This window comes from Sminthopsis crassicaudata, chromosome 1, assembly GCF_048593235.1.
Source record: "Sminthopsis crassicaudata isolate SCR6 chromosome 1, ASM4859323v1, whole genome shotgun sequence".
In the NCBI taxonomy this organism is placed as follows: Eukaryota; Metazoa; Chordata; class Mammalia; order Dasyuromorphia; family Dasyuridae; genus Sminthopsis; species Sminthopsis crassicaudata.
The window spans coordinates 408,812,808-408,838,156 of NC_133617.1; the positions used below are offsets into that span (position 1 = coordinate 408,812,808).

General features: G+C 38.1%; 1 protein-coding gene across 1 annotated transcript in view; it reads left to right on the forward strand.

The window, feature by feature from the left end:
• Positions 1-4,672: 4,672 nt before the first annotated feature.
• Positions 4,673-25,349, forward strand: part of PSAT1 (phosphoserine aminotransferase 1) — a 49,398-nt gene continuing 28,721 nt past the window's right edge. Inside the window, exons 1-6 of the mRNA XM_074280112.1 lie at positions 4,673-4,879; positions 17,519-17,579; positions 17,746-17,815; positions 18,642-18,847; positions 19,742-19,914; positions 20,676-20,845. Of these exons, the coding sequence (XP_074136213.1) occupies positions 4,820-4,879; positions 17,519-17,579; positions 17,746-17,815; positions 18,642-18,847; positions 19,742-19,914; positions 20,676-20,845 (740 nt within the window). The 5' untranslated portion in view covers positions 4,673-4,819. The remainder of the gene's footprint in view (positions 4,880-17,518; positions 17,580-17,745; positions 17,816-18,641; positions 18,848-19,741; positions 19,915-20,675; positions 20,846-25,349) is intronic.

The following is a 25,349-nucleotide window of genomic DNA, read 5'->3' on the forward strand; positions in this document are numbered from 1 at the left end:
TCAAATCTCTCTCCCCTTTTCAATCCATACTTCCCATAGATGCCAAAGCAATGTTACTATAATGCATGTCTGAGCATATCACTTTCCTGCTCAAGAAATTCCAGTAGTTAGTATTCTATATCTAAGATAAAATATAAACTACTCTTATTATTACTTAAAATCCTTTTGCAATCTAGTGCCAATCCATTGCACTTTACTCATTCTGCCTAATCAGGTTTTATCAAGAATACTCCTTGGAAAGACTCAGAAAGTCATTGATTTAAATATGGGAGCTAGCTTAAATAATTAAATAATCACCTAGTTTCACTCATCATTTTACGGATGAGGACATTGAAGACCAGAAGAGTAGTAATTTGTCTAAGGCCACACAGATGTTAGGACAAATCCCTGGATTTGAATCTGTCTTTTGATTTTTAGATCCAGTTCTCTTCGGCTTCCTTACATAAGGCCCATCCATCATTATAAGAATTAATGTCTTCCAGGTATGGTAGTTCACGCTTGTTGTCTCTGCTACTGAGGAAGGCAGAGGCTGACATGAATGAATGAAGCATTTATTAAGTGCTTACATGCAAAGCTGGTGCATCTTGAGCTTGGAAGTTCTCTGTTGCAGTAGGTTAAGCTGATCCTTGCCTCTAGTACTTACACTAAGTCTCGTGGTGCACCTTGAGCTTTCAAGTTCTCTGTTGCAATAGGTTAAACTAATCTGGCCTCTTGATCCTGAATGCACTCTCCTAATGAATATGGTGAGCCCCCAAACCAGGGTCAACAGGCTCGGGGCTCTTTATCTAAGTTGAAAATGGAGCAGGTCAAAGCTCCTGTGGGATCAATGATGGGGCAGCCCACAAATTCTTCCAGTGCGGGTTATATGTTTATATTTGCTGCATTTGTAGGATATAATCTTCTACTCCAAAGTCCCGGTGGCAGCAATTTGTGATCTGTTTTGTACAAAGGTCTCATTGCAGAAATTTGCAGATTGTTAGGCATGTCTAAAAGTACCAAGACAAACACAAATTGACAACTACAGCTTCTTTCAACCCCCTGAATTGGAAAAACTGACATACATCCCTACCCACAACAACCTTTCACAATTGTTTTTCCATTCACCCTCTCACTCAGCCACTTGGTCACTTTAGAGAATTTTTGAAAGTTAGAATTTGAGTAGTTGGTAAATTAGTTTAAAAGTTAGAGAATTTAATTAGTTAACAAGGAGATTGAATCAGATTGAGGAATGCATTAAGTAATCTTGAAACTTCAAGTCTTCCGTAATATTAACTTCAAATGCATTATAAAATCTAAATATTTTGGCAACATATCTTTAGGAGTTCTAATTAGAAATTGAATAATAATTCAATTGGACTTAAGGTGGTGGCAGGTTCCAGAGGCTATAGTTTTTCCTTAAAGGCACTGTTCTCCCTCAGATGTCTGCCCTTTGAGATAACTCACTGTAGCAAAGCTTAGTAATTGTCCTTCGTATCGATAATTCAGCTGATTTACTTACATTCTCTTCTACTCCTTCCTCCATTTTGGTTTATAACTGCATTTCTGGTGTAGCAGAATGAGTCAAAGAGAGACAGTGGAAAATGCAATAAAAGAGGTAAAACGGTCAACTAATAGTAAGTACAGAAATTATAAAACTTATCTTGAGAGCTTCCTCATGATACATTTGATTACATAGCTTTAAAGGCATATGCATAGGTTGACTTCAATAAACCTATTATAGTTCTCCTATTTTTGGATAGAGCACAGCATTTGGAATCAGGAAAATCTACATTCAAATGTGTGTCAAAAATGTGTCCACATTCAAATGTTTCAGAAGCTTACTAGCTGTTTAAGTCATTTTAGTTTTCTGGGGCCTTGATTCACTCATTTATAAAATAAGTTTAATAATATAACCTACCTCACAGGGTTGTTCCTCACAGAAGGATCAAATGAGATAATGTTTGCACTATAAAGAAATTAACTACTCTTATTAAGAATAGTGAAGAAAATTAAGAATTTTTTATTTCTTTATTAAGAAATTATAGTGTAAAGAAGATAATACTACCTAAATTAATCTATTTATTTAGTGCTATAACAATCAAACTCCCAAGAAACTATTTTACTGATCTAGAAAAAATAACAACAAAATTTATCTGGAAGAACAAAACATCAAGAATTTCAGGGGAACTAATAAAAAAAAAATCAAATAAAGGTGACCTAGCTGTACCAGATCTAAAACTGTATTATAAAGCAATGGTCATCAAAACCATTTGGCACTGGCTAAGAAATAGACTAGTTGATCAGTGGAATAGATTAGATTCATAGGACAAAATAGTCAATAACTATAGCAATCTAGTGTTTGACAATCCCAAAGACCCCAGTTTTTGGGATAAGAACTCACTATTTGACAAAAACTGCTGAGAAAATTGGAAACTAGTATGGCAGAAACTAAACATTAACCCGCACTTAATACCTTATACCAAGATAAGATCAAAATGGATTTATGATATAGACATAAAGAATGAAATTATAAACAAATTAGAAGAAAATAGGATAGTTTACCTCTAAGACCTGTGGAGAAGAAAGGAATTTGTGACCAAAGAAGAACTAGACATCATTATTGATTACAAAATAGATAATTTTAATTATATTAAGTTAAAAAGTTTTTGTACAAACAAAACTAATACAGACAAGATTAGAAGGGAAGCAATAAACTGGGAAAACATTTTTTACATTCAAAGGTTCTGAGAAAAGCTTCATTTCCAAAATATATAGAGAATTGACTCAAATTTATAAGAAATCAAGTCATTCTCCAATTGATAAATGGTCAAAGGATATGAGTAGACAATTTTCAGATGAAGAAATTGAAACTATTTGCAGTCATATGAAAGAGTGTTCCAAATCACTATTGATCAGAGAACAACTCTCAGATTGGCTAGGATGACAGGAAAAGATAACGCTGAATGTTAAAGGGGGTGTAGGAAAACTAGAACACTGATACATTGTTGGTGGAACTGTGAACGGATCTAACCATTCTGTACAGTAATTTGTAACTATGCTCAAAAAATTATCAAATTATGCATACCCTTTGATCCAGCAGTGTTACTACTGGGCTTATATTCCAAAGAGATCTTAAAGAAGGGAAAGGGACCTGTATGTGCAAAAATGTTTGTGGCAGCCCTTTTCATAGTGGCTAGAAACTGGAAATTGAGTGGATGCCCATCAGTTGGAGAATGGTTGGGTAAATTATGGTACATGAATGTTATGGAATATTATTGTTCTATAAGAAATGACCAGCAGGAAGATTTCAGAGACGCCTGGAGAGACTTACATGAACTGATGCTGAGTGAAATGAGCAGGACCAGGAGATCGTTGTACACAGCAACAATAAGACTATATGATGATCAGTTCTGATAGATGTGACTCTCTTCAACAATGAGATGATTCAGACCAGGTCCAATGATCTTGTGATGGAGAGAGCCATCTACACCACAGAGAGGACTGCAGGAACTGAGTATGGATCATAATATAACATTCTCACCCTTTTTGTGGTTCTTCATTTGCATTTTGTTTTCTTATTCATTTTCTTTCCTTTTTGATCTGATCTTTCTTGTGCAGCAAGATAATTTTACAAATATGTTTACACATATTGGATTTAACATATTAACATGTATAACATATTGGATTACTTGCCATCTAGGGGAGAGGGTGGGGGGAAGGAGGGGAAAATTTGGAATACTAAGCTGTGCAAGGATCAATGTTGAAAAATAATCAGTGCATATATTCTGAAAATAAAAGTTTTAATGATGATAATAATAATAATAAAGAAAAAGTCAATAATAAATAAGTATCTAAAAAAATTACAGTGAAATTAAAACGAGTTTACTTCCTGGGCTTCAAAGCAAGAATTTTAGAATTACTTTTCTTTTTATTAATTGCAAACGGAGCACCTTCCAGAAGACAAGTGTTTCTTTTAGGTTGTGTTGTCCTTCATCCATAGCCCTTCCATTCCGCCCCGCCCCCAATTTTTCCAAGAGTTGAGGGTTGAATCGAAGCAATAGAGGCTCTATTACTCCTTCCCCTAAATTCAAAAAGGTGCCGAATTTCTTTAAAAAAAAAGAATACAGACATAGCTCCAAGGTAAGTAAGAGCTTAATAAAGTTAGTTGTGTTATCTAACTATGGGTACAGATCGCTGCCAAAGATCCTGTGAATGCAGGGGAGTTCCCTCATCAACATGTAAACTTATCGGGGGAAAGAACTGTTTTTGCCTTTCCCCCAGCATTTAGCAAAGAGAATGACGTTTAACCAGCGCTTAATAAATGCGCCTTGCAGAGCGACTTATTGACAAACACAAGTTTATAACTCCCCAACCCCCAGAACACATTAAACAACAACAACCAGGGATTAGTTTGCAGCAGTCTGTTTCTCTCGGTTCTTTGGCACAAAGAAACAGTCTGGGAGCTTAAGACGGGAGAACGAGAACAGGACCGCCCCTAACCATGGTCTGATGGTGCAATCTCTAGCCAGCCTTGCACAGAAAAGACACTGGAAACTTAACCGAGGGAGCGGAGGCGATGAAAGCGATCACGCTGTCAGCTCGTGTCTCCTTAGCCAATGAAACGGCGAGCCGCCTCGGATCCCACCAATCCTCGGGAGGCTGTGGATGAGAGGAGCCAATGAAAAAGGAGGGCCGCCGGGGCTGAGCGCTAAGCTCGAGGGGCGCGGACTGGGCACTCGCAGCAGACAGTGAGGAACTCGGTGCCCACATCCTCGTGCGGCGCGCTTTCTCTTGCTGCTCCCTGACTCTCGTGCTTGCAGTTGCCGCTGCGCTCAGCACCATGGACACCCCGAGCCAGGTGGTCAACTTTGGCCCGGGCCCCGCCAAGCTGCCCCGTTCCGTAAGTGTCAGGCGCTCTTGCATGGGAGGAAGGACCGGGGAGGGCAGCTTTAAGCTTCGCTGGCATCTTCATTTGCAGTCGGGAGTCTCTAAAGCGGAGCTTCCCGCCACGTTGCCCCTATGCCCCCCTTTATCCCACGGAGCCCTTGCTCAGAGGAGCTCGAAATGCATAGGAGAGCTAGGCTGGCAGGTCAAGGCCATTGCCAATTCCCGATCGGCGCCGTAGCAGCTGGAGCGATGTTGCAGAACCGCCTCGCGGCCGCTGCTTAACCCGCTGCCCGGGCTCCCCGCCCGGCCGGGCGCGCATTCAGCGTCTGGTCGAGTTGTCTGCAGCCCCCTCCTCTCCCGCCCCCATCCCCCGCCCCCAAACTTCGCCCCCCCCAGGCTGATTTAGGATGGCCTTCAAGCTTCGTTCGCCTGCCTGTGTGAACTTGGGGGGTGGGGTGGCGCGGTACGGATGGTGGCTGAGGAGAGAAGGGGGGAGGACCCGAGAGGTGCGCCAGTGCGGGGCCGCGTGCGAGTGACAAGGGAGGCTCGGTGTAGTGCTGCTAAGGGCGGCGCACGATCGGGACTACTGAGCGTCCGCTTCTCCTCTTTCCCGTCCCGGGCTAGTCGGTTTTGAGCACTTATTAGTGCTGACATGCCTGGCGCTGTGCAGAGTTTGCAGCCGCAGCTCGGAGAGGGGAAGCCACGTGCAAACGGTACCTGTTACAATTGTTGCGAATCTCGGAGCGACTTCCTACCGTGTGCGCGTGGGACAATTCCGCCGCGCTTTGTTTGGATGTAATTTAAAGGGTCCGCAATTTGTTTGATCGAAGATTTCCAAAGGCAAATCTCTCTCTCCGTGAGACTGCCCCACGCCGGGAGGGACGGGTGTTCTCGTGGTCTGGAGGGGGGGTCACACTTGGGTTCCCTTTACCTTCTGAACCCCACTGCCCGGGCTGTTAAGAAAACTGCTTGTAGTTCTTCAGGTAAAGGCCCTGAAGACAAGCCGCTGCTCTTGATAGATTTTTATTATGATTTAAACCGGAGGAGCGGAGATGGGCCCCGAAGTTTGAAAGATTAGACTACGGCAGACTGGCTGGGCAGCTCTGAGAAACCAGAGTTGTTTTAGCAGCATTAGTGAGAGTGCTTCCCCCATTAAGTTGTGGAAATCACTGGTTCTCTCCCTACCTACCCCCACCCCTCACCCCCCCCCCAAAAAAAAAAAGAAGAAAGAAAAAAAGAACAAACGGTCTCTGATGGGCAATTTCTGGTGCGCACTAACGAGTCCCAATATTATTACAATTGGAACCTAGCCAGGTGCTGAGTCTGTTGTTGGGACAAAAACTCTTAACCTCTTGGAGGTGCAGACCAGCCTTTGCTGCGTCCATCTAAAAAACTAAGTGCCTTATTTTCAAACGCTCGCAGTGGTCTTCAGACTTTTTCACTGTTCCTGGGACGTTGGAGGGCCGGACTACAGTAAAAACAGACGCTCACACTCGGTCTCCGCCCCTCGGCCCATTTGCCATAACCCGGCGGGCCGTCATCGGCTGCCTGTGTTTGAGAACCCCTGCCCCAGAGGGTCTGTGATGTCTTCATCACTTGGAACATGAAACGCAGCTGCGCCCACCCATCCTAGCCTATGTAACTGTTCTCCAAGTTCATACTAAAAAAAAAAGCATAAAAACTAGGACACAAAAAAGGAAGGAATAATAGAATTTAAAACGACATTTTAGCAAATGCATGAGTTCTTTTGTGTTGAAGAAGAAAACAGCTAATTCTTTTGCAGTGTTTCAGTATATTAACTCATGTCCAATAGTTGATCATTGATAGTTCTTTTCATTGTTCAGTCTAAGCTTGAGGCCCTGGCTATGAAGCATTCCTCCCCTTTGAGCCACAAGATTTAAAACTATGACAGGTGAGACCCTAGCTTTGTAGTGTCCTCAATTTTGAAAGACCAGAGAATTTGACGCAGAGCGGTTCCTCCGAGGATGACGTCCCGCTAGTGAATGATAAACCCTCCCGGTGGCTAAGATAACAGGCTTTACTTTGTCCTTAGTTTTTACAGTACCTTCAGTGGCTCTGCCAGACTCATGTACTTATTAATTTTTATGTCGAAGTTTTTGCAACATTTTTGTTGAGTGGGACATGACTTCGTTCCAGGGCATTATTTGTATAACAAACTTAATATTTTACTTGTATAATTATTACCAGAATTGTAACCTTATATAAGAAAAAGGGCTTAGCTGCACATAGGAGCATAGAGTTAGAGCTATGAGCACAGATTCAAAGATTTGTGATTTAAATGTGATTTCCACAGATTTTCTTTACCCTATAAATTAGTGGATGGTGTGAGAGCTTGCTTATATCTGAAAAATTCATTCTTATGTGGTTCTGGTCTGTAGCCTCAGATAGGGTTTGGGGCTATACTGGAATACTTCCCAGCCTGGTAGGGCCTATCAGAATATCTGTTCTATCGGCATAGCTGTTTCAACAGTCCAGGGGTCACCCTCATCCCGTGAGGAAGCAAGAAAAATGCTGAATTTCAGAAATTAATAACTTCCTTCCTCAGATACTTAAGGTGCTGAGTATTAGAGTGGTGTGTGCCTCCTTGACCTGGTGAGTCAGAGGGATTACAGTGATGAGGGCTAGAGTAGACCTTAGACCTCACAATGTCCAGTCCACTTACATTGCAGATGAGAAAACTGAGGCTTAGAGAGATAAAAGTTACAAGGGCAAATAGTAGCAAATTTGGAACTTGAACCCCTGCTCTTCTCACCATGTTGTCTGAGTAAATGTTTTTATTTGAAGTTATTCGGTTGAGTTCCCACAGAAAGAAGTTAAACCTGTAAGGGGAGTTCTCTGTGCTTATGTGCATTTTGCACTCTTTATGAAGATAAATTCTAAGTATTGCTTCTAGTCACTTTGCTGCAGTTGGCTTTTTTGTTCTGGTCTTTTTTTCCCTCTAGATCTATGATTTTACCTACATGGGGAACTCTTGGTATGGAAACTCCTTTCCCTAATGTAAATGAAGTTAGAGGAGCAAGACACTTAATTCAGGGAAACTTACTAGTGACATTAATTAAGTGACCAAATCACTTGACATTGAATAGCTTGACTCTGACCATCCTGTCTCTACTTACTCTACTATTTACATCTTTAAAATGTATCAGGGTTACCGTGATAATTTTTAATTGGTCTCAGATATCAAAATAAATTAGTTTTTTGGGTCAAATACTCTGATTCAGAGTTAGAAGACCTCAGAGTTCAGTTCCCATCTTTTTTACATATTAGGTGTCCAAGACTACACAGGAATTTGAACCTATCTGTCTTTCTCTTCTTTCCAGTGTATCAAGTAATCAAGTGCTAGAAATGATGGGAGCTCACTTTGTACAATTGCCTTTTTATACAAATGAGTAAACTCCAGATTTCAGGCAGAGCATACAACTTGGGCAAAGTCACTCAGTAAATGCTCAAAGCTGTCACTTGCCCAAATCAAATTCAGCCACTTTTTTTTTTTTTTTTAAACAGACACAGAAACCACATTATAGTTGATTGGATGATTAGTTTTTAACTTTTGTTCTGGGAAAATTGTGGATTACTTTCCCATTTTAGAATGGGAAGTCTATCATTATATCCCAGTGAATAAAACTTGGGTTGCTTTAGGTTTTTTTTTTTTAAATAGCTTTTTATTTTCAAGATACATGCAAATATAGTTTTCAACATTCACCCTCCAAATTTTTCTTCCTCCCTCTGTCCGGTAGACAGCAAGTAATCTTATATAGGTTAAACATGTACAGTTCTTCTAAATATGTTTATATTTCCGCATTTATCATGCTGCACAAGAAAAATCAACTCAAAAAGTTAAAAAAAAATGAGGGGGAAAAAGCAAGTAAACAACAAAAAAAGAGGAAAAGACCATGTTATAATCCACATTCAGTTCCCAAAGTTCTCTTTCTGGTTCTCTCCATCACAAAACTATTGGAATTGGCCTAAATCACCTCATTGTTGAAAAGAGTTACATCCATCAGAGTTGATCACGTAATCTTGTTGTGTACAATGTTCTCTTGATTATACTCATTTCATTTAGCATCACTTCATGTAAGTTTTTTATAGAATGATAATATTCCATAACACTCATATACCATTACTTATTCAGTTATTCCCCAACTGATGGGCATCCACTTACTTTACTGTTCTTACCTCTACAAAAAGACCTATCAACAAATGTCTATGAGTTTTTTTGTTTTTTTTTTAAGTATTGGTGTCAGTTTGTTAAAAAAACAAAAAACAAAAAAACAATCCAATAAAACCATAGCTTATAGCTAAGTGAATTCATGTCTTTTTTTTATTATAGCTTTTTATTTACAAGAAATATGCATAGGTAATTTTACAACGTTGACAATTGCCAAACCTTTTGTTCCAACTTTTCCCCTCCTCCTCCCCCCCCCCCAGATGGCAGATTGACCAATACATGTTACATGTGTTAAAGTATAATTAATTAATGTGTTAAAGTATAATAATTAAATACAATATATGTATACATGTCCAAACAGTTATTTTGCTGTACAAAGAGAATTAGACTTTGAAATAGTGTACATTTAGCCTGTGAAAGAAATCCAAAATACAGGTGACAAAAATAGAGGAATTGGGAATTCGGTGTAGTGGTTCATAGTCATCTCCCAGAGTAGTGAATTCATGTCTTAAGAAAAATATAGCATCAATGTCATATGAGAATTAAAATGTCAACTTCAGGGTGAATTGTATAAGCAGAAATCAGAGCTAGTCTGCCTTTGGCCACCATGCCCCCATGATAGTTTAGTGTGGTCAGCACTTTTACCACCAGCCCATGTCTTTGTTCCCTGTATCATCAGATCATGTTATGTGGCAAATGAACTCTGGTGAACTCCAAAGTACAGGAGGCAGATACTGCATGTAAGTGATTAGGGAAGATTTTTTTGCTGAACAGGGGACTTTTTTGCTCCAAGTTTACCTGTCTATCAGTATTTTTGGAATGTAGTTCTAGTATTTAGTATTTAGTAGTTCTGTTTGCCTTAAAGAGTACCCTTCCCTACAATGTATAAAATAAAGTGTTAAATCTCTTTTAGTTTAACCGAAATTGTTCACTTTCTTTTTTTAGTGCCTCAGGAATTATTATAATAATTATTATAATAATTATAACATTTTTTGACAGTACATATGCATGGGTAATTTTTTACAACATTATCCCTTGCACTTACTTCTATTCAGATTTTTTCCCTTCCTCCCCCAACCCCCTCCCCCAGATGGCAAGCAGTCTTATATATGTTAAATATATTACAGTATAATTTAGATACAATATATGTGTGTAGAACCGAATTTCCCTTCTCTAGTAGTTCCTTGGGGTATAAGCCCAGTAGTAGTAGGTCAAAGGGTATGCACATTTTGATAACTTTTTGGGCATAATTCCAGATTGCTCTCCAGAATGGTTGGATTCTTTCACAACTCCACCAACAATGCATCAGTGTCCCAGTTTTCCCATAGCCCCTCCAACATTCATCGTTATTTGTTCCTGTCATCTTAGCCAATCTGACAGGTGTGTAATGATACCTCAGAGTTGTCTTAATTTGCATTTCTCTGATCAATAGTGATTTGGAACACTCTTTCATATGAGTGGAAATAGTTTTAATTTCATCATCTGAAAATTGTCTGTTCATATCCTTTGACCATTTATCAATTGGAGAATGGCTTGATTTCTTATAAATTAAAGTCAATTCTCTGTATATTTTGGAGATGAGGCCTTTATCATAACCTTTAACTGTAAAAATGTTTTCCCAATTTGTTACTTCCCTTCTAATCTTGTTTGCATTAGTTTTGTTTGTGCAGAAACTTTTTAATTTGGTGTAATCAAAATGTTCTATTTTGTGATCAATAATGGTCTCTAGTTCTCCCTTGGACACAAACTCCTTCCTCCTCCACAAGTCTGAGAGGTAAACCATCCCATGTTCCTCCAATTTATTTATGATTTCGTTCTTTATGCCTAAATCTTGGACCCATTTTGATCTAATCTTAGTATGTGGTGTTAAATGTGGGTCCAGGTCTAGTTTTTGCCATACTAATTTCCAGTTTTCCCAGCAGTTTTTGTCAAATAATGAATTCTTATCCCAAAATTTGGGATCTTTGGGTTTGTCAAAGATTAGATTGCTATTTTTATTCACTATCTTGTCCTGTGAACCTAACCTATGCCACTGATCAACTAGTCTATATCTTAGCCAATACCAAATGGTTTTGGTGACTGTTGCTTTATAATATAGCTTTAAATCAGGTACACTTAGACCACCTTCCTCTGACTTTTTTTTCATTAGTTCCCTTGCAATTCTCGACCTTTTATTCTTCCATATGAATTTTGTTGTTATTTTTTCTAGGTCATTAAAATAGTTTCTTGGGAGTCTGATTGGTATAGCACTAAATAAATAGATTAGTTTGGGGAGTATTGTCATCTTTATTATATTCGCTCGGCCTATCCAAGAACATTGAATGTCTTTCCAATTATTTAAATCTGACTTTATTTTTGTGGCAAGTGTTTTGTAATTTTGCTCATATAATTCCTGACTCTCCTTTGGTAGATATATTCCCAAATATTTGATACTATCGACTGTTATTTTGAATGGAATTTCTCTTTGTATCTCTTGCTGTTGGATTGTGTTGGTAATGTATAAAAATCCTGAGGATTTATGTGGATTTATTTTGTATCCTGCGACTTTGCTAAAATTCTGAATTATTTCTAATAGCTTTTTAGCAGAGTCTTTGGGGTTCTCTAAGTATACCATCATGTCAAGTGACAATTTGATTTCTTCATTTCCTACTCTAATTCCTTGGATCTCTTTCTCGGCTCTTATTGCCAAGGCTAGCGTTTCTAGTACTATATTGAATAGTAATGGTGATAGTGGGCAACCTTGTTTCACTCCTGATCTTACAGGGAAAGGTTCTAGTTTATCAGCATTACATATGATGTTTACTGAAGGTTTTAAATATATGCTCCTTATTATTTTAAGGAATAGTCCATTTATTCCTATACTCTCAAGCGTTTTTAGTAGGAATGGATGTTGGATTTTATCAAATGCCTTTTCTGCATCTATTGAGATGATCATATGGTTTTTATTAATTTGATTATTAATATGGTCAATTATACTAATAGTTTTCCTAATATTAAACCAGCCCTGCATTCCTGGTATAAATCCCACTTGGTCGTAGTGTATTATCCTGGGGATGATTTTCTGAAGTCTATTTGCTAATATCTTATTTAAGATTTTAGCATCAATATTCATTAAGGAAATTGGTCTATAGTTTTCTTTCTCAGTTTTCGATCTACCTGGTTTAGGTATCAGTACCATGTCTGTGTCATAGAAGGAATTTGGTAGGACTCCTTCAATCCCTATTTTTTCAAATAGTTTACATAGCATTGGAGTTAGTTGTTCTTTAAATGTTTGGTAGAATTCACCTGTAAATCCATCTGGTCCTGGGGACTTTTTCTTAGGAAGTTGGCTAATAGCTTGGTCTATTTCTTTTTCTGAGATGGGACTATTTAGACTACTTACTTCTTCCTCTGTTAATCTGGGCAAGCTATATTTTTGAAGGTATTCTTCCATTTCATTTAAGTTATCGAATTTATCGGCATAAAGTTGAGCAAAGTAGCTCCTAATTATTCTAATTTCCTCTTCATTAGTGGTGAGTTCACCCTTTTCATTTTCAAGACTATCAATTTGCTTTTTCTCTTTCCTTTTTTTAATCAGGTTTACTAAGGGTTTGTCTATTTTGTTGGTTTTTTCATAGAACCAACTCTTAGTTTTATTAATTAATTCAATAGTTTTTTTACTTTCAATTTTATTAATCTCACCTTTTATTTTTTGAATTTCAAGTTTTGTGTTCGTCTGGGGGTTTTTAATTTGTTCCTTTTCTAGCAATTTTAGTTGTAAACCCAATTCGTTGGCCCTCTCTTTCTCTCTTTTATGCAAGTAGGCCTGTAGAGATATAAAACTTCCCCTAATTACTGCTTTGGCTGTATCCCACACATTTTGGTATGATGTCTCATTATTGTCATTTTCTTGGGTGAAGTTATTAATTATGTCTATGGTTTGCTGTTTTACCCAATCATTCTTTAGTATAAGATTATTTAGTTTCCAATTATTTTTTGGTCTATTTTCCCCTGGCTTTTTATTAAATGTTATTTTGATTGCATTATGGTCCGAAAAGGATGCATTTACTATTTCTGCCTTACTGCATTTGATTTTGAGGTTTTTATGCCCTAGTATATGATCAATTTTTGTATAGGTTCCATGAACTGCTGAGAAGAAAGTATATTCCTTTCTGTCTCCATTTAGCTTTCGCCAAAGATCTATCATATTAAACTTTTCTAGTATTCTATTTACCTCTTTGACTTCTTTCTTATTTATTTTGTGGTTTGATTTATCTAATTCTGATAGTGCAAGGTTGAGATCTCCCGCTATTATAGTTTTGCTATCTATTTCCTCTTGCAGCTCTCTTAATTTCTCTTTTAAGAATTTAGATGCTGCACCACTTGGTGCATACATGTTTAATATTGATACTGCTTCACTATTGATGCTTCCCTTTATAATGCCCTTCCTTATCTCTTTTAATTAGATCAATATTTGTTTTTGCTTGATCTGAGATGAGGATGGCTACTCCTGCTTTTTTGGTTTTGCCTGAAGCATAATAGATTCTGCTCCACCCTTTTACTTTTAGTTTGAATGTCTCACCCTGTTTCAGGTGTGTTTCCTGTAAACAACATATAGTAGGATTCTGACTTTTAATCCAGTCTGCTAACTGCTTCCTCTTTATGAGGCAGTTTGCCCCATTCACATTTATGGTTAGAAGGACTAATTCTATATTGCTTGCCATCCTATTAACCCCTGCTTATGCTTTTCCCCTTTCCTTCCCTCTTACCCTCCTATCCAGTATTAAACTGGTAAACACCACTTGCTTTTCACAGCCCTCCCTTTTTAGGATCCCTCCCCCACCTTAAAGATCCTCCCCTTATTTTACCCCTTTTCCTCGAAATTTCTGTATTCCCTTCCCCTTAGCTTACTCCTTCCCTTTCACTTTTCAATGAAGTGGAAGAAGTTTCACCATAAATCGAATATGTCTATTGATACACGCTATGTTCATCTCCCTCCTTTCTTTCTCTCAGATATAATAGGTTACCTTTGCCTCTTCATGAGATGTAGTACCACCACTTTACACTTTTTTATGATATAATCTCCTTTCCACCTCTAGTTTCTAAGACAAATTGTACATATGTTCTTTACATATTTTTTTGACAGAAGTATAGTTCTCAAGATTTCTTTTTACCTTTTTTAGAAGTCTCTTGAGTTCTGTATTTGAAGATCAAACCTTTTATGTAGGTCTGGTTTTTTCATCAAAAATAGATGGAATTCATTTATTTCGTTAAATGTCCATCTTCTTCCCTGGAAAACGATGCTCATTCTTGCTGGGTAAGTTATTCTTGGCTGCATACCAAGTTCCTTAGCCTTTCGGAATATCATGTTCCAGGCCCTGCGTTCTTTTAATGTGGACGCTGCTAGATCCTGTGTTATCCTTATTGTGGATCCTCCATATCTGAATTGTTTTTTTCTAGCAGCTTCCAATATCTTTTCCTTTGTCTGATGGTTCTTGAACTTGGCCACTATATTTCTTGGCGTTTTGATTTTAGGGTCCCTTTCAGTAGGTGATTGATGAATTTTCTCAATGTCTATTTTACCCTCTGTTTCCAGAATGTCTGGGCAGTTCTCTTTGATAATTTCCTCGAAAATGGTGTCCAAGCTCTTTTTTTCCTCCCATTTTTCAGGGAGTCCGATTATTCTCAAATTGTCTCTCCTGGATCTGTTTTCCAGGTCTGTTGTCTTTCTGGTAAGGTACTTGACAGTCTTTTCAATTGTTTCATTTCTCTGGTTTTGCTTGACTCCCTCTTGGTTTCTCCTTGAGTCATTCATTTCCACTTGTTCCAGTCTCATTTTCAATGATGTATTTTCTTCACTCACTTTTTTTATATCTCTTTGTAATTGTCCAATTGAGTTTTTATCTTCTATGGAATTTTTTTCCATTTTATCCATTTTATTTTTTAGAGAGCTGATTTCTTTTTCCAGCTCTCTAATCCTGTTTTCCTTGGAGTTGTTTACCTTTTCCAGCTCACTAATCCTGTTTTCCTTGGAGTTGTTTACCTTTCCAGCTCACTAATCTTGTTTCTCAATGATTTGATTTCTTTATCCACTCTGTCTTTGAATGCATGGGATGACTTCTCCAGGCTCTCTTGCCAAGCTTCCCTTTCCTTTTCCCATGTCTCTTCCAGCTCTCTTGTGAGAGCCTTTTTGATTTCCTCTATGAGGTTCTTTTGTATTGAGGAGCAGCTTATATCCCTCCCAGGGGATACATCTGGGGACAGTCTGTTCCTAGTCTCCTCAGCATTTGAAGTCTGCTCCCTCTCCACACAGAAGCTGTCAATGGTTAGAGCCCTTTTGAATTTTTTGTTCATTTTGTCAGAGTAGGAATCAAAGAAAACAAACTGACAAGAGAAACAATTGGTCTGTTTTGCGGGGGATGGGGCTGGATGGTATTAATGGGCTTCCTCTACAGACTGGGGGTAGGGCAGCAGAGAGCCACTAACAGAACAGCAATGACTGTACTGAGTCTGCGCTCTGAGGCTCTGAGAACGCACCGAGTCAGTCCAGGTGGGGGTTGGGGGTGGCCGGGCTCTGAGAGACGCTGGCTTTCTGGGGTTTTAATCTTCACCTCCGGTGTTTACACCCTCTCCACCACTCCTGGCTTGCTGCCAAGACGGAGCATCCACACTGGGGCAAAAGCCCTTTCACAGAAATGGCAGAGATCGTACCCCTCCCCCTCCGGTCTGAGCTGTGTGAGCTGCCTGTCTTGCTCTGGCTGCCTGCCCTCAGTCTGCGCCCAGTCTGATTGACCCTCCCCCGAACAAACACAGACCTTTTCTGGCGACTTTCAAGGATGTCTTCTCTTGGTGATGATCTGTGGATTTCTTTCTGGGTCAAGCATTAAGTCAGAGGCTTGTCATGAAGTAAGTTCTGAGAGAAAACGAGGAGCTCAAGCAGCTGTCTGCCTCCACGCCGCCATCTTGGCCGGAAGTCCTGTTCACTTTCTTTAGGAAAGTTTTAAAGAATGATCTCCAAGCTTCTTTCTGGTTCTAAATCCTGTAAATTGAAAGGATAGTTCACATGCTGTTCACTTTTTATTGTTGTTTTTTTTAGTCTGTTTTTCCTTTTTCTGATTTTTCTCCTCTTTCAACATGATTCATTAAAAATGTGTATTTAAAAAGTTTATATACATGTATAATCAGAAAAAAAAACAATTAAACTTTAAAAAGGATAGTCAGGATAAAGTGGGAAGGGTTAGCTTCTGGATATTAAGACAAGCTTGGTTTATCCAAGAGTATCCTGGAGCCAACTCAGGCTAGAACAGATTGTTAAAATTTCAGTATGCTCATTTAAAGTCATTGTCCATGTTCAGTTGTTTTGTTGTGCCACAGTTCCCTTTTATTGCCCTGACTCAGTTTCCCTAATTGGTCCTGCCTCAGTTTCCTTAATTGTTCTGCCTCAATCCCCTAACCCTAACCCTCCATCCACTCCAGTTCATTAAGACTGATATAACTCAGGGCTACTTACTCTAAGGTTATAAATTGTCAATGTGTAAACTCAAGATAAGGGGGAGTCTCGACTTCTGGTTCTAAACTGGACACCTCCTTAACTCCCAGTTTGTTAGAATTTATGGTCCTATCCCCCCCCCCCCATCCTGTCATTGTTCTTCTTGGTCCCATCTTATCAGAATGTCCAGTGCCTCCCCCACCCTTTCAGAACCGGATTGATCGTCCCTTCCTGGTTTCAGTGCTCTGACTCCGTCCCTGCCTCAGTCTACCCCTGTAGCTGAGCCACATGTGTGTGTATATACTTCCTTGGAAGCACACGTTAGGTGCTGGCTGCTTTGGACATCAGGCCGGGGGGAAGGGGGGATGCAATCTCTCCCTTTCAAACAAGATATTAAGAATTCTCTAATCTCTGTCTTGCCTCAATTTCTCCGGCTTTACAGTTTTTCAGTGATGTCTGACCTTTAGTGATCCCAATTGGAGTTTTCATTGCTAATATATTGAAATGGTTTGCCATTTCCTTCTCCAGCTCATGTTACAGAGAGGAAACTGAGGCAAAGAAAGTTAAGTGATTGCTCGGAGTCAAACTGCTACTAAGTGTGTGAGGCCAGATTTGATTTCAGGAAGATGGAGTCCTCTTGACTCCAGTCCTGGTGTACTCTCAGCCACATTGAGAGATTGAGGGATAGTGATAATTTATATCTTAAGTGAATTCATGCCTTAAGAAAAAGGTAACATTAATCTCATCTGAAAATTAAAATTTTAACTTTTGGGTGAGTTGCAAAAGTAGAAATCAGCAAATGATATAGATAAGGGTTCTCCACCACTTACATACTATTTAGACACAATCCCTTCTGAGCTAAATGCTTCTTTATTTAAACCAGATATGTTAATATTTTGTATGTCTTCTACATGTGGGTCTTTGAGTCTGTTACTTGATTTAGAGATGTATACATACAGATGCCCTTATGAAGAAATTTTCCATTTTTCCTACAGGTATTGCTAGAAGCACAGAAAGAGTTATTAAACTACAAAGGACTTGGAATTAGTGTTCTTGGTAAGATTCCTCTATTTTTTGAGACTTTTCAGGTTTGGAAAATTGTTAAACTTGAATCCAATTAGGCACAATCTAATTTTTCCATAATTAAAGATGCATTATAGCTGGAATCTTTCATTTGTATGTATTTATCAAAATTTCTTCTGATTTTTTCTACTTTCCACAGAAATGAGCCATAGATCACCTGATTTTGCTAAAATTGTAAAAACAACAGAGAATCTGGCGCGAGAATTGCTGTAAGTTTTATTTTTAAACACTTAATTGTTATTATTTAATGCACTACACATACTTAGTGACTTCTTTTCCCTGTTCTTAACCTTATGAGGATTCTCCAGAGCTGTTTTTCATTTGAGAGAGCTGAGGTTGAACAATATTTTGTTTATTTTCAAATAGGGCCTTATATTTTATGAATTATATAGAATAATTAATAGTTTCACTTATAAAAGTCTTTCACTGTTTCTGGTGTTTTGAAGATTTCTGATGCCATGGAGATTTTTTGTCCTTCAGTAGATTGTTTGAAGAAAGATAATAATATGTATACATACAGTCATTGATTTTCTGGCATATTTTTAACCTGCCAAGATAAAGAGGAATGTTGTAATATTTTATGTAGTATACTGAAACCCCTTGTTTCTCTAGTGAATACAGGGAAATTTGCTTGATATATACACACACACACACACACACACACACACACACACACACACACACATATGTATGCAAGGAATACCTGATGAAATTGAGAATATAACCAAATTAATCACATGGAAGGTAATTTTACTATGCAGATTTTTTTATTCTATTTAATGTGATAAAGGAGAATGGGACCTTAGAAATACTCTCTTAGCTTCCTCATTTTTATAGAGGAAGAAACAGAGGAGAAGGAGCTTAGTGTCTCACAGCTATTTAATGTCACAGAAAGTAGAGTTTATTCTCTCAAATCCCAGTTCAGTGTCCTTTTTATTACATGCATCACACATAAACACTTTATAAGTAACTCAATAATAATCCCTTACCTGATGTTGCTTTGTATTAAATTTTATTACCTCTGCTTTGACACAGAAATATTCCTGACAACTACAAGGTGATTTTTGTGCAAGGAGGTGGATCTGGCCAGTTTAGTGCTGTACCCTTAAACTTGATTGGACTCAAAGAAGGAAGGTGTGCAGATTATGTAGTGACTGGAGCTTGGTCTGCCAAGGCAGCTGAAGAGGCCAAAAAGTTTGCTACTGTTAATATTGTTCATCCCAAACTTGAGAGATATACAAGTAAGTGATTGGGGTTGAGTTCAGGGCAGAAAAGTACAAAAAAACCCTTTACTTCACATGTTGTTTCTGGCCAGTGAATCTTTCATGTTTTAGGACAACCCAGGGATTTTTAATTACTTCTCCTTGTTATCAGATATATTTTCATTAAATTCTGATTGGTGAATGAACCTTTTAAGCTTCTTAAAGCATCTGCTTATTGAAAATTATTCTGTCCTGTAAAGGATGAGTGCAAAGTATTCTTTAGGATGGTGATTATTATTATTTAGGATAGAAATTATTTTAAAATATGAGTATCGTATAATTTGGGTATAGAATGTTTTGTAATAAGGTTCTGACTACATAAACATAAATGAATCCAGTGAAGAAAAATGGAGGTTCATTATTTTTTAAGGAACCAATATGCCTGCATAGGAAGCTCATTATCCAGGTCAGATTTTAAAAATAAATGTATGAAAAATGGAAAGAAGGTAACTAGGATGATTTCAAAAGATTAGAACATTCTTGTAGGAATGACAGGAATGCTAAAGTCTAAAATGAATTGAGCAAGCCCTTTGTATATGCTTGTTTATTCACATATTGTCTTCTCCATTGGAATATGAACTCCTTGAGGGCAGAAACTGTTTTTTGCCTTTCTTTATATCCCTTTTGTACATTTGCTTGTTTACAATATGATAGGTCGTGTACTTTGGAAGGGGTACTAGCTCTGGTTTCCCACCCTAGGGGAAGCATAAATGCTTATTGACTAAATAACACCCCTCATGTTGTAGGAGGTAGATTGACATATTTATACTTACTCTGCTGAAGGATTTGTGAATCTCTCCTTCACCAAAAAGGAAAAAATATGAGCCAATAAAGTAAAAATGGGACCCTATCTTTTTTTTCTTTTAATGTTAGAGATTCCTGATGCAAGTACCTGGAATCTCAACCCAGATGCATCTTATGTGTATTACTGTGCAAATGAAACTGTCCATGGTGTGGAGTTTGATTTTGTACCTGATGTCAAAGGAGCAGTCCTGGTCTGTGACATGTCTTCCAATTTCTTATCTAAACCAGTGGATGTTTCTAAGGTACAGTACCAAAAAATACCATTTTGGGAAGCCCAGTCTTAATGATTTTCTTCTTTTCTTTTTCCTTTTTTTTCTTTCCTCCCTTTATTTTTTCTTTCTTCCCTTTGTTGCTCTCTCTTTTCTTTTTTTCTTCCCTTCCTCCCCTTCGTCTTCCTCTTCTTAGACTAGAAATTCACTGACTATTCATGCTTGGTCCAATACTGATTACCATAAGAGTGTTAAACATCTCTGTTTCTGGCCTGGGCCACTTTAGCCTTAAGCATCCTGGTTGCATAGAACTAATGCTTTTTACACTTGTCTAAAGGGAACACAAAACACTTTTTCTATGAGGAGCAATAAGAAAACATATATAAGCAGAGGAAGGATATTAAAACATTATCAAAAGGAACAAGGCCTCTTTTTGATACTTTGAGGAAGCAGGAAGGTAACATAAAGATATATATTTATAATTAATCTGAGTTCACTTATATAGGTGCTTAGATTATTTGTTGAAAACAAAACACATAGGTCTCTGAAATTTGCTATACATTTACCTTCTGATAATTGGTCATATATAGATGTAATTTGGAAATAAAGGCATACCAATAAAAAGTGGGTTCAGAAATTTACTTAACTTCACAACTGAACAGGGAGAGGCCACCTTGATTTGGTAAATGGAGTGCCATACCATGGAATCAGAAGATCTAGATCAAAAACCTGCTTCAGATTCTTCCATTGCATCATTTCTTATAACTGTCTTTTTTTTTTTTTTTTTTTTAAAGTTTGGTGTGATTTTTGCTGGTGCTCAGAAGAACGTGGGCTCTGCAGGGGTCACCATAGTGATCGTGCGGGAGGACTTACTGGGATTTGCACTGAAAGAATGCCCATCTGTTTTGGACTACAAAGTGCAAGCTGGGAACAGCTCCTTATATAACACTCCTCCATGTTTCAGGTAACTGGTGACTTTGTTATTTAATAGAAGGGATTTAGGGGCAATATTTTAAAAAACAAACATGGAAATAACTTTTTTGAGGAGGGAAATATTTCTGTTGGCTAATGCCTTCTTAGCAACCTCAGATCCTTTTATTAATGACTGTTCCCCCAGTTCCTCTCATCTTCCCTTTCCTGCTCCTCCTGTTCTTTATTTGCCACTGACCAGCATTCACAATTAACTTGTAAATTGTTCAAGGCCTCACTGCTGTGACTTGCATTTAAAATAACCATTTCATTTCTTCCCCTTTCGAAATTACATTAATACATCTTTAGGGAATAAAGCAAACATTTCCACAACATAGTACAATAATAATAATAATAAAAGATTGTACATGAAACTACTAATCTATTATGCACAACTTGTTATTCCTTTTAAATATACAACAATTTTCAGGTAAAGTTGTTTTTTCCCTCCTTTTTTCTATTGTCCCCCGACTCCACTTAATCATTTTATTTTTATGAAGGACTTGAAAAGGATATGAGCCTCCTACCCCTTCCTTCTCTTCTCTACCACATTGAGCTTCTGAAAGCTGGCAGCTCTGTGGAATAAAATTGTTGGCTTCAGATTGCGATTTTACTTTTTTAGCTAAATCTGCAGGGGACCCTTCATCTAAGTGTCAAACTAGCTGAATGAGAGCTCACACAGTGGCACTGTTCAGCAGCAGTTTTTCAACTTTTCAACTCGGTGCTCAAGGGTTTCTCCTTATGGAAATCTCCCAGCACTCAGATTTATTAACTGCCCTCAAGTCTCCAGAAGGACTGGTGAGAGTAAAAGAAAGATTTAGGTCCTTAGTGTGTGGATGGCTGGATTTATCCTTTCATTCCGAGATGCTTTCACTTACTAATAAAATGGATACAATGTTGCCTTTCAGAGAAATGAAGAAGCAGTGAGAAGAAAGTTCCTTGGGGCAGATCTTAAAAGAATTCAGTTGTGGACATTACACTATGTCCTACTGTGTTGTAGACTCTACCTTAGTTGCTGAAGATATGAACACAATTACTTTGTATCCCTACTCATAATGAGCTTTCATTTTAATTAAGGGAATAGAGATAATATGCAGAATAAACATAAAGGTAATAAATGCAAAAAAAAAAAAAAGAAAGAAAAAAGAAAAAAGGTAATTTGGGAGAGAGATCACTCAGGAAAAATTTTAGCCAGAGTATGGCCAAAACAGTGAATAAAATCTCCTTTTATATTTGGCAGGAAGTAGAAGCAGTGTGGTGACCTCTTTGGGAGGATCTCCTCTACTCACTGGGATATTTCTTTTAAAAACAAATGATTATATATAGTGTCAAAGGGTAGATAGATAGAAGGAGGAAAGATTCTGCAAAATCTTAGCAATAGGAGTTTTGGCTTTATGGAACCAGTGACTGTTTTGTCTCAGCATAAACCCATTTTTGTAAAATAAATTCCCAGTGAACCATTTCTTCCTCCCCCTTCACAATGAGCCATCCTTTATAGCAAAAAAAGAAAAAAGAAAAACTTCTGCAAAACATTGAAAAAAGTTTGATATTATATGTAATATTTTATACCTATCTTCCTTATCTCCTTAAGGAACCTGTATTATATAGATGAACCTATCTATAAATGATTATACCTAGCCACCAAATATAGATATAGCTATGGATACACACACATATTGGTGACCAGGCTTAGTCATTACAACTTTACAGCATTCAATTTTGATTGTTATTTCTATTTCCATTGTTGTGATGTGATCTATGGTGTAGGGTTTGGCACTAATTGATGGTAGACATCAAAGTTGGGATTCAGTCATGTGAAGAATTCACAATGGCCATTCTCTTTGGCAAAAGATAGATTTATTTAGGGAAGAGGTTACAGACAAAATGAAGGGATACAATAGACACCAGGAATGTAAATATGAAATCGAGTGGGAGAGAGTATAAAAGACAAGTGTGGGTAGAACTCATAATTACCCAGTAGGAAGGGAGCACCCCAGGAGGCGGGTATGTCCTCCTCAGTTGGCAGGCTAAATCCTGAAAGGGACTTAGCACCCCAAAAGAGTTAGATAGCTGTAAGGGGAAGTGGGGTTGGGAAGCAGAGTGGAGGTAGGAGAGGTACCACAAGGCAAGTGCTGTGGTGGACTGACCTAAAGGAAGATCGTAGCAAAGCCATGGGCTGTAAGTTGTTTTATAGGGAAAATTTAGCCTAACTTGGATTTCTGACAGGATTACCTTTAGAGGGTGGGTCCACAGAACTAAACTGATCTCCATTAGTAGCTTTCTTCCTGCTTGCTTCAGGAATCAATTTTTATCAGTACCTCTGTCAACATAATGATATTGAAAGACGTCACTTCCTTGTGCAGCAGTTCTTTGTATTCATCATTTCCTACAGTGAATGTAATATAAGTGTACATATGTAAATATATAGAATACATAATATATGTACATATATCTGTATGTTGAAGAAAAAGACACCCCAACAACATTAGGGTCCCCCTGGTCGGTGTTGTGAGTTTAGCAAAAGAATTTGCACACTTATTTTCCAAGTTAAGGAGTGTATGAGACGGTGACTCTTACCCAAATTAAAATCAGACTTTCGAGGACCAGTCTCACAAGAAAGGGTAGCTCCCAGTAGACAAGGTGTCAGAGGAATATAAAGCACTAACTGCAAATTAAGATTAAATAGACCCTGAATCAGAAGCCTACTTCCCCTGGTTTTTTTTCCCCCTTGTCTGGAGGAGTCCAGGTTTACACTCTAAACAAAGAAGTGTATCCCAGAAACAAAAGAATTCTAGTAACAAACTCTTAATTTAAATTTCCTAGAGACCTGCTATACAAGCATTCTTGGATGAGAGAATTCTGTTACCTGAATTCCCAAAGCCATCCTTGCCTTTAAAAGAAGTGCTTAAATGCTAATTAAGAGGTAGGGAAAACAGGAGGAGAAATGCTCATCCAAGACAATCATACACCTGCAGCTTTTTTAGCTCTAGCTAAATTTATTTAGCTAGATCTCAAGGCCATATTCCCATGAGAGAGCTTTACTCAGTTTATCCCATACAATCCCTCCTCTTTATTTATTAACCTTTGTAGATCTCTCAACCATCTTATTCTCAGTCTCTGTTTCCTCTGGATCTGGTTTGTCCTTTTTCTTTATTGGAGCCCATCCTCGTCAGGAACCAAATAACCTGTTTTCAGTTTGATTCCTTGATCCCACTCTCTAAAGGTCCTGGACCTCCCTCTCCAAGTTGTTCGATCTTTTCCCTTGTGGAAATCTCGGCTTACAAAACTGATTTGTGGGCCATCCCATGGTTTCTGCCTTCCCTTGGGTCAGCCCACCATGGCATTCTGCCTTACAGTGTCTTTTCCCTTCCCCCATGCCATGTGGTGTCTCCCCCCACTTCAACATACTTCTCACCCCCATTTCTCCTCCTTTCAGCTAACTTTTTTAGGGTACTAAGTTCCTTTTGGGATTTAATCTGCCAGCTAAGGACATGCACCAACTCATGAGGTACTCCCTTTTTACTGTGTAATTGTGAATTCCACTGAGAAACTTGTCTTTCCTATGCTCTCCCAGCTCTATTTCATGTTTACCATCCCTTCATTTTGTCTGCAACCTGTTCCCCCAATTAAATCTACCTTTTGCTAAAGAGAAAGGCCATTGTGAATTCTTTACATGACTGAACCCTAAACTTTTGGGGACCAAACCCCACATCATAGATCACATCAGTGAGGACCAGGTCTGGAATAGGACATGGGCCAATTTTCTGATGTCTTTGGCAATTTCCTTCACTATCTGACCATTATCAACAATTTTCACACAGCAAAAATTTTATTTCCTACAAAACTCTTATCTTCTTCAGCCAATGAATGAGTAGTCTAATACCAATCTAGTCTGAATGGCCTGGTCTGCTAACAAATCCAGTGCCTTTGTCATCTGATTAATAATTATTTTTACTATGGCCTAAAGTCTAATGAGCCTATTCAGCATACAGATAGGGGTTCTGTACACCCAATTCCCATCTGGGGCCATCTGTCATCCCAACCATTTGTGTCTCTAGTAATTGAAGTAGATAATCTTTCACAAATAAAAATGCCTATCATGTAAGTCAGCAACAACAAAATGCTAAAAGAAACAGATATAAATGCATCTAGCAACAAATAAGATGATTAGGCTAAAAACTCATTTATTTAGGATATAATGACTACATATTTACAGATAGGAAACTGCAAGATGTTACATACTTGAACTGTGCTTATAATTTCTACTGAATACTTATCCTGATTATAGAAATTTGCTATAAGAAGAAAAAGCAGGGACATGATTATAATCAAAAACTGGTCCTTCAGGCCTCAGCCTGAGAGCACACATGACAGGATAAAACATCCTTAACTAATTGTATGCAATAACAATTCCACATTATGGCCAGACTCAGGAATAATCAGGTGTTATTCAAAGGAACACTACCGGGAAACTGAGTCAGAAGGATCTCATATTAAAT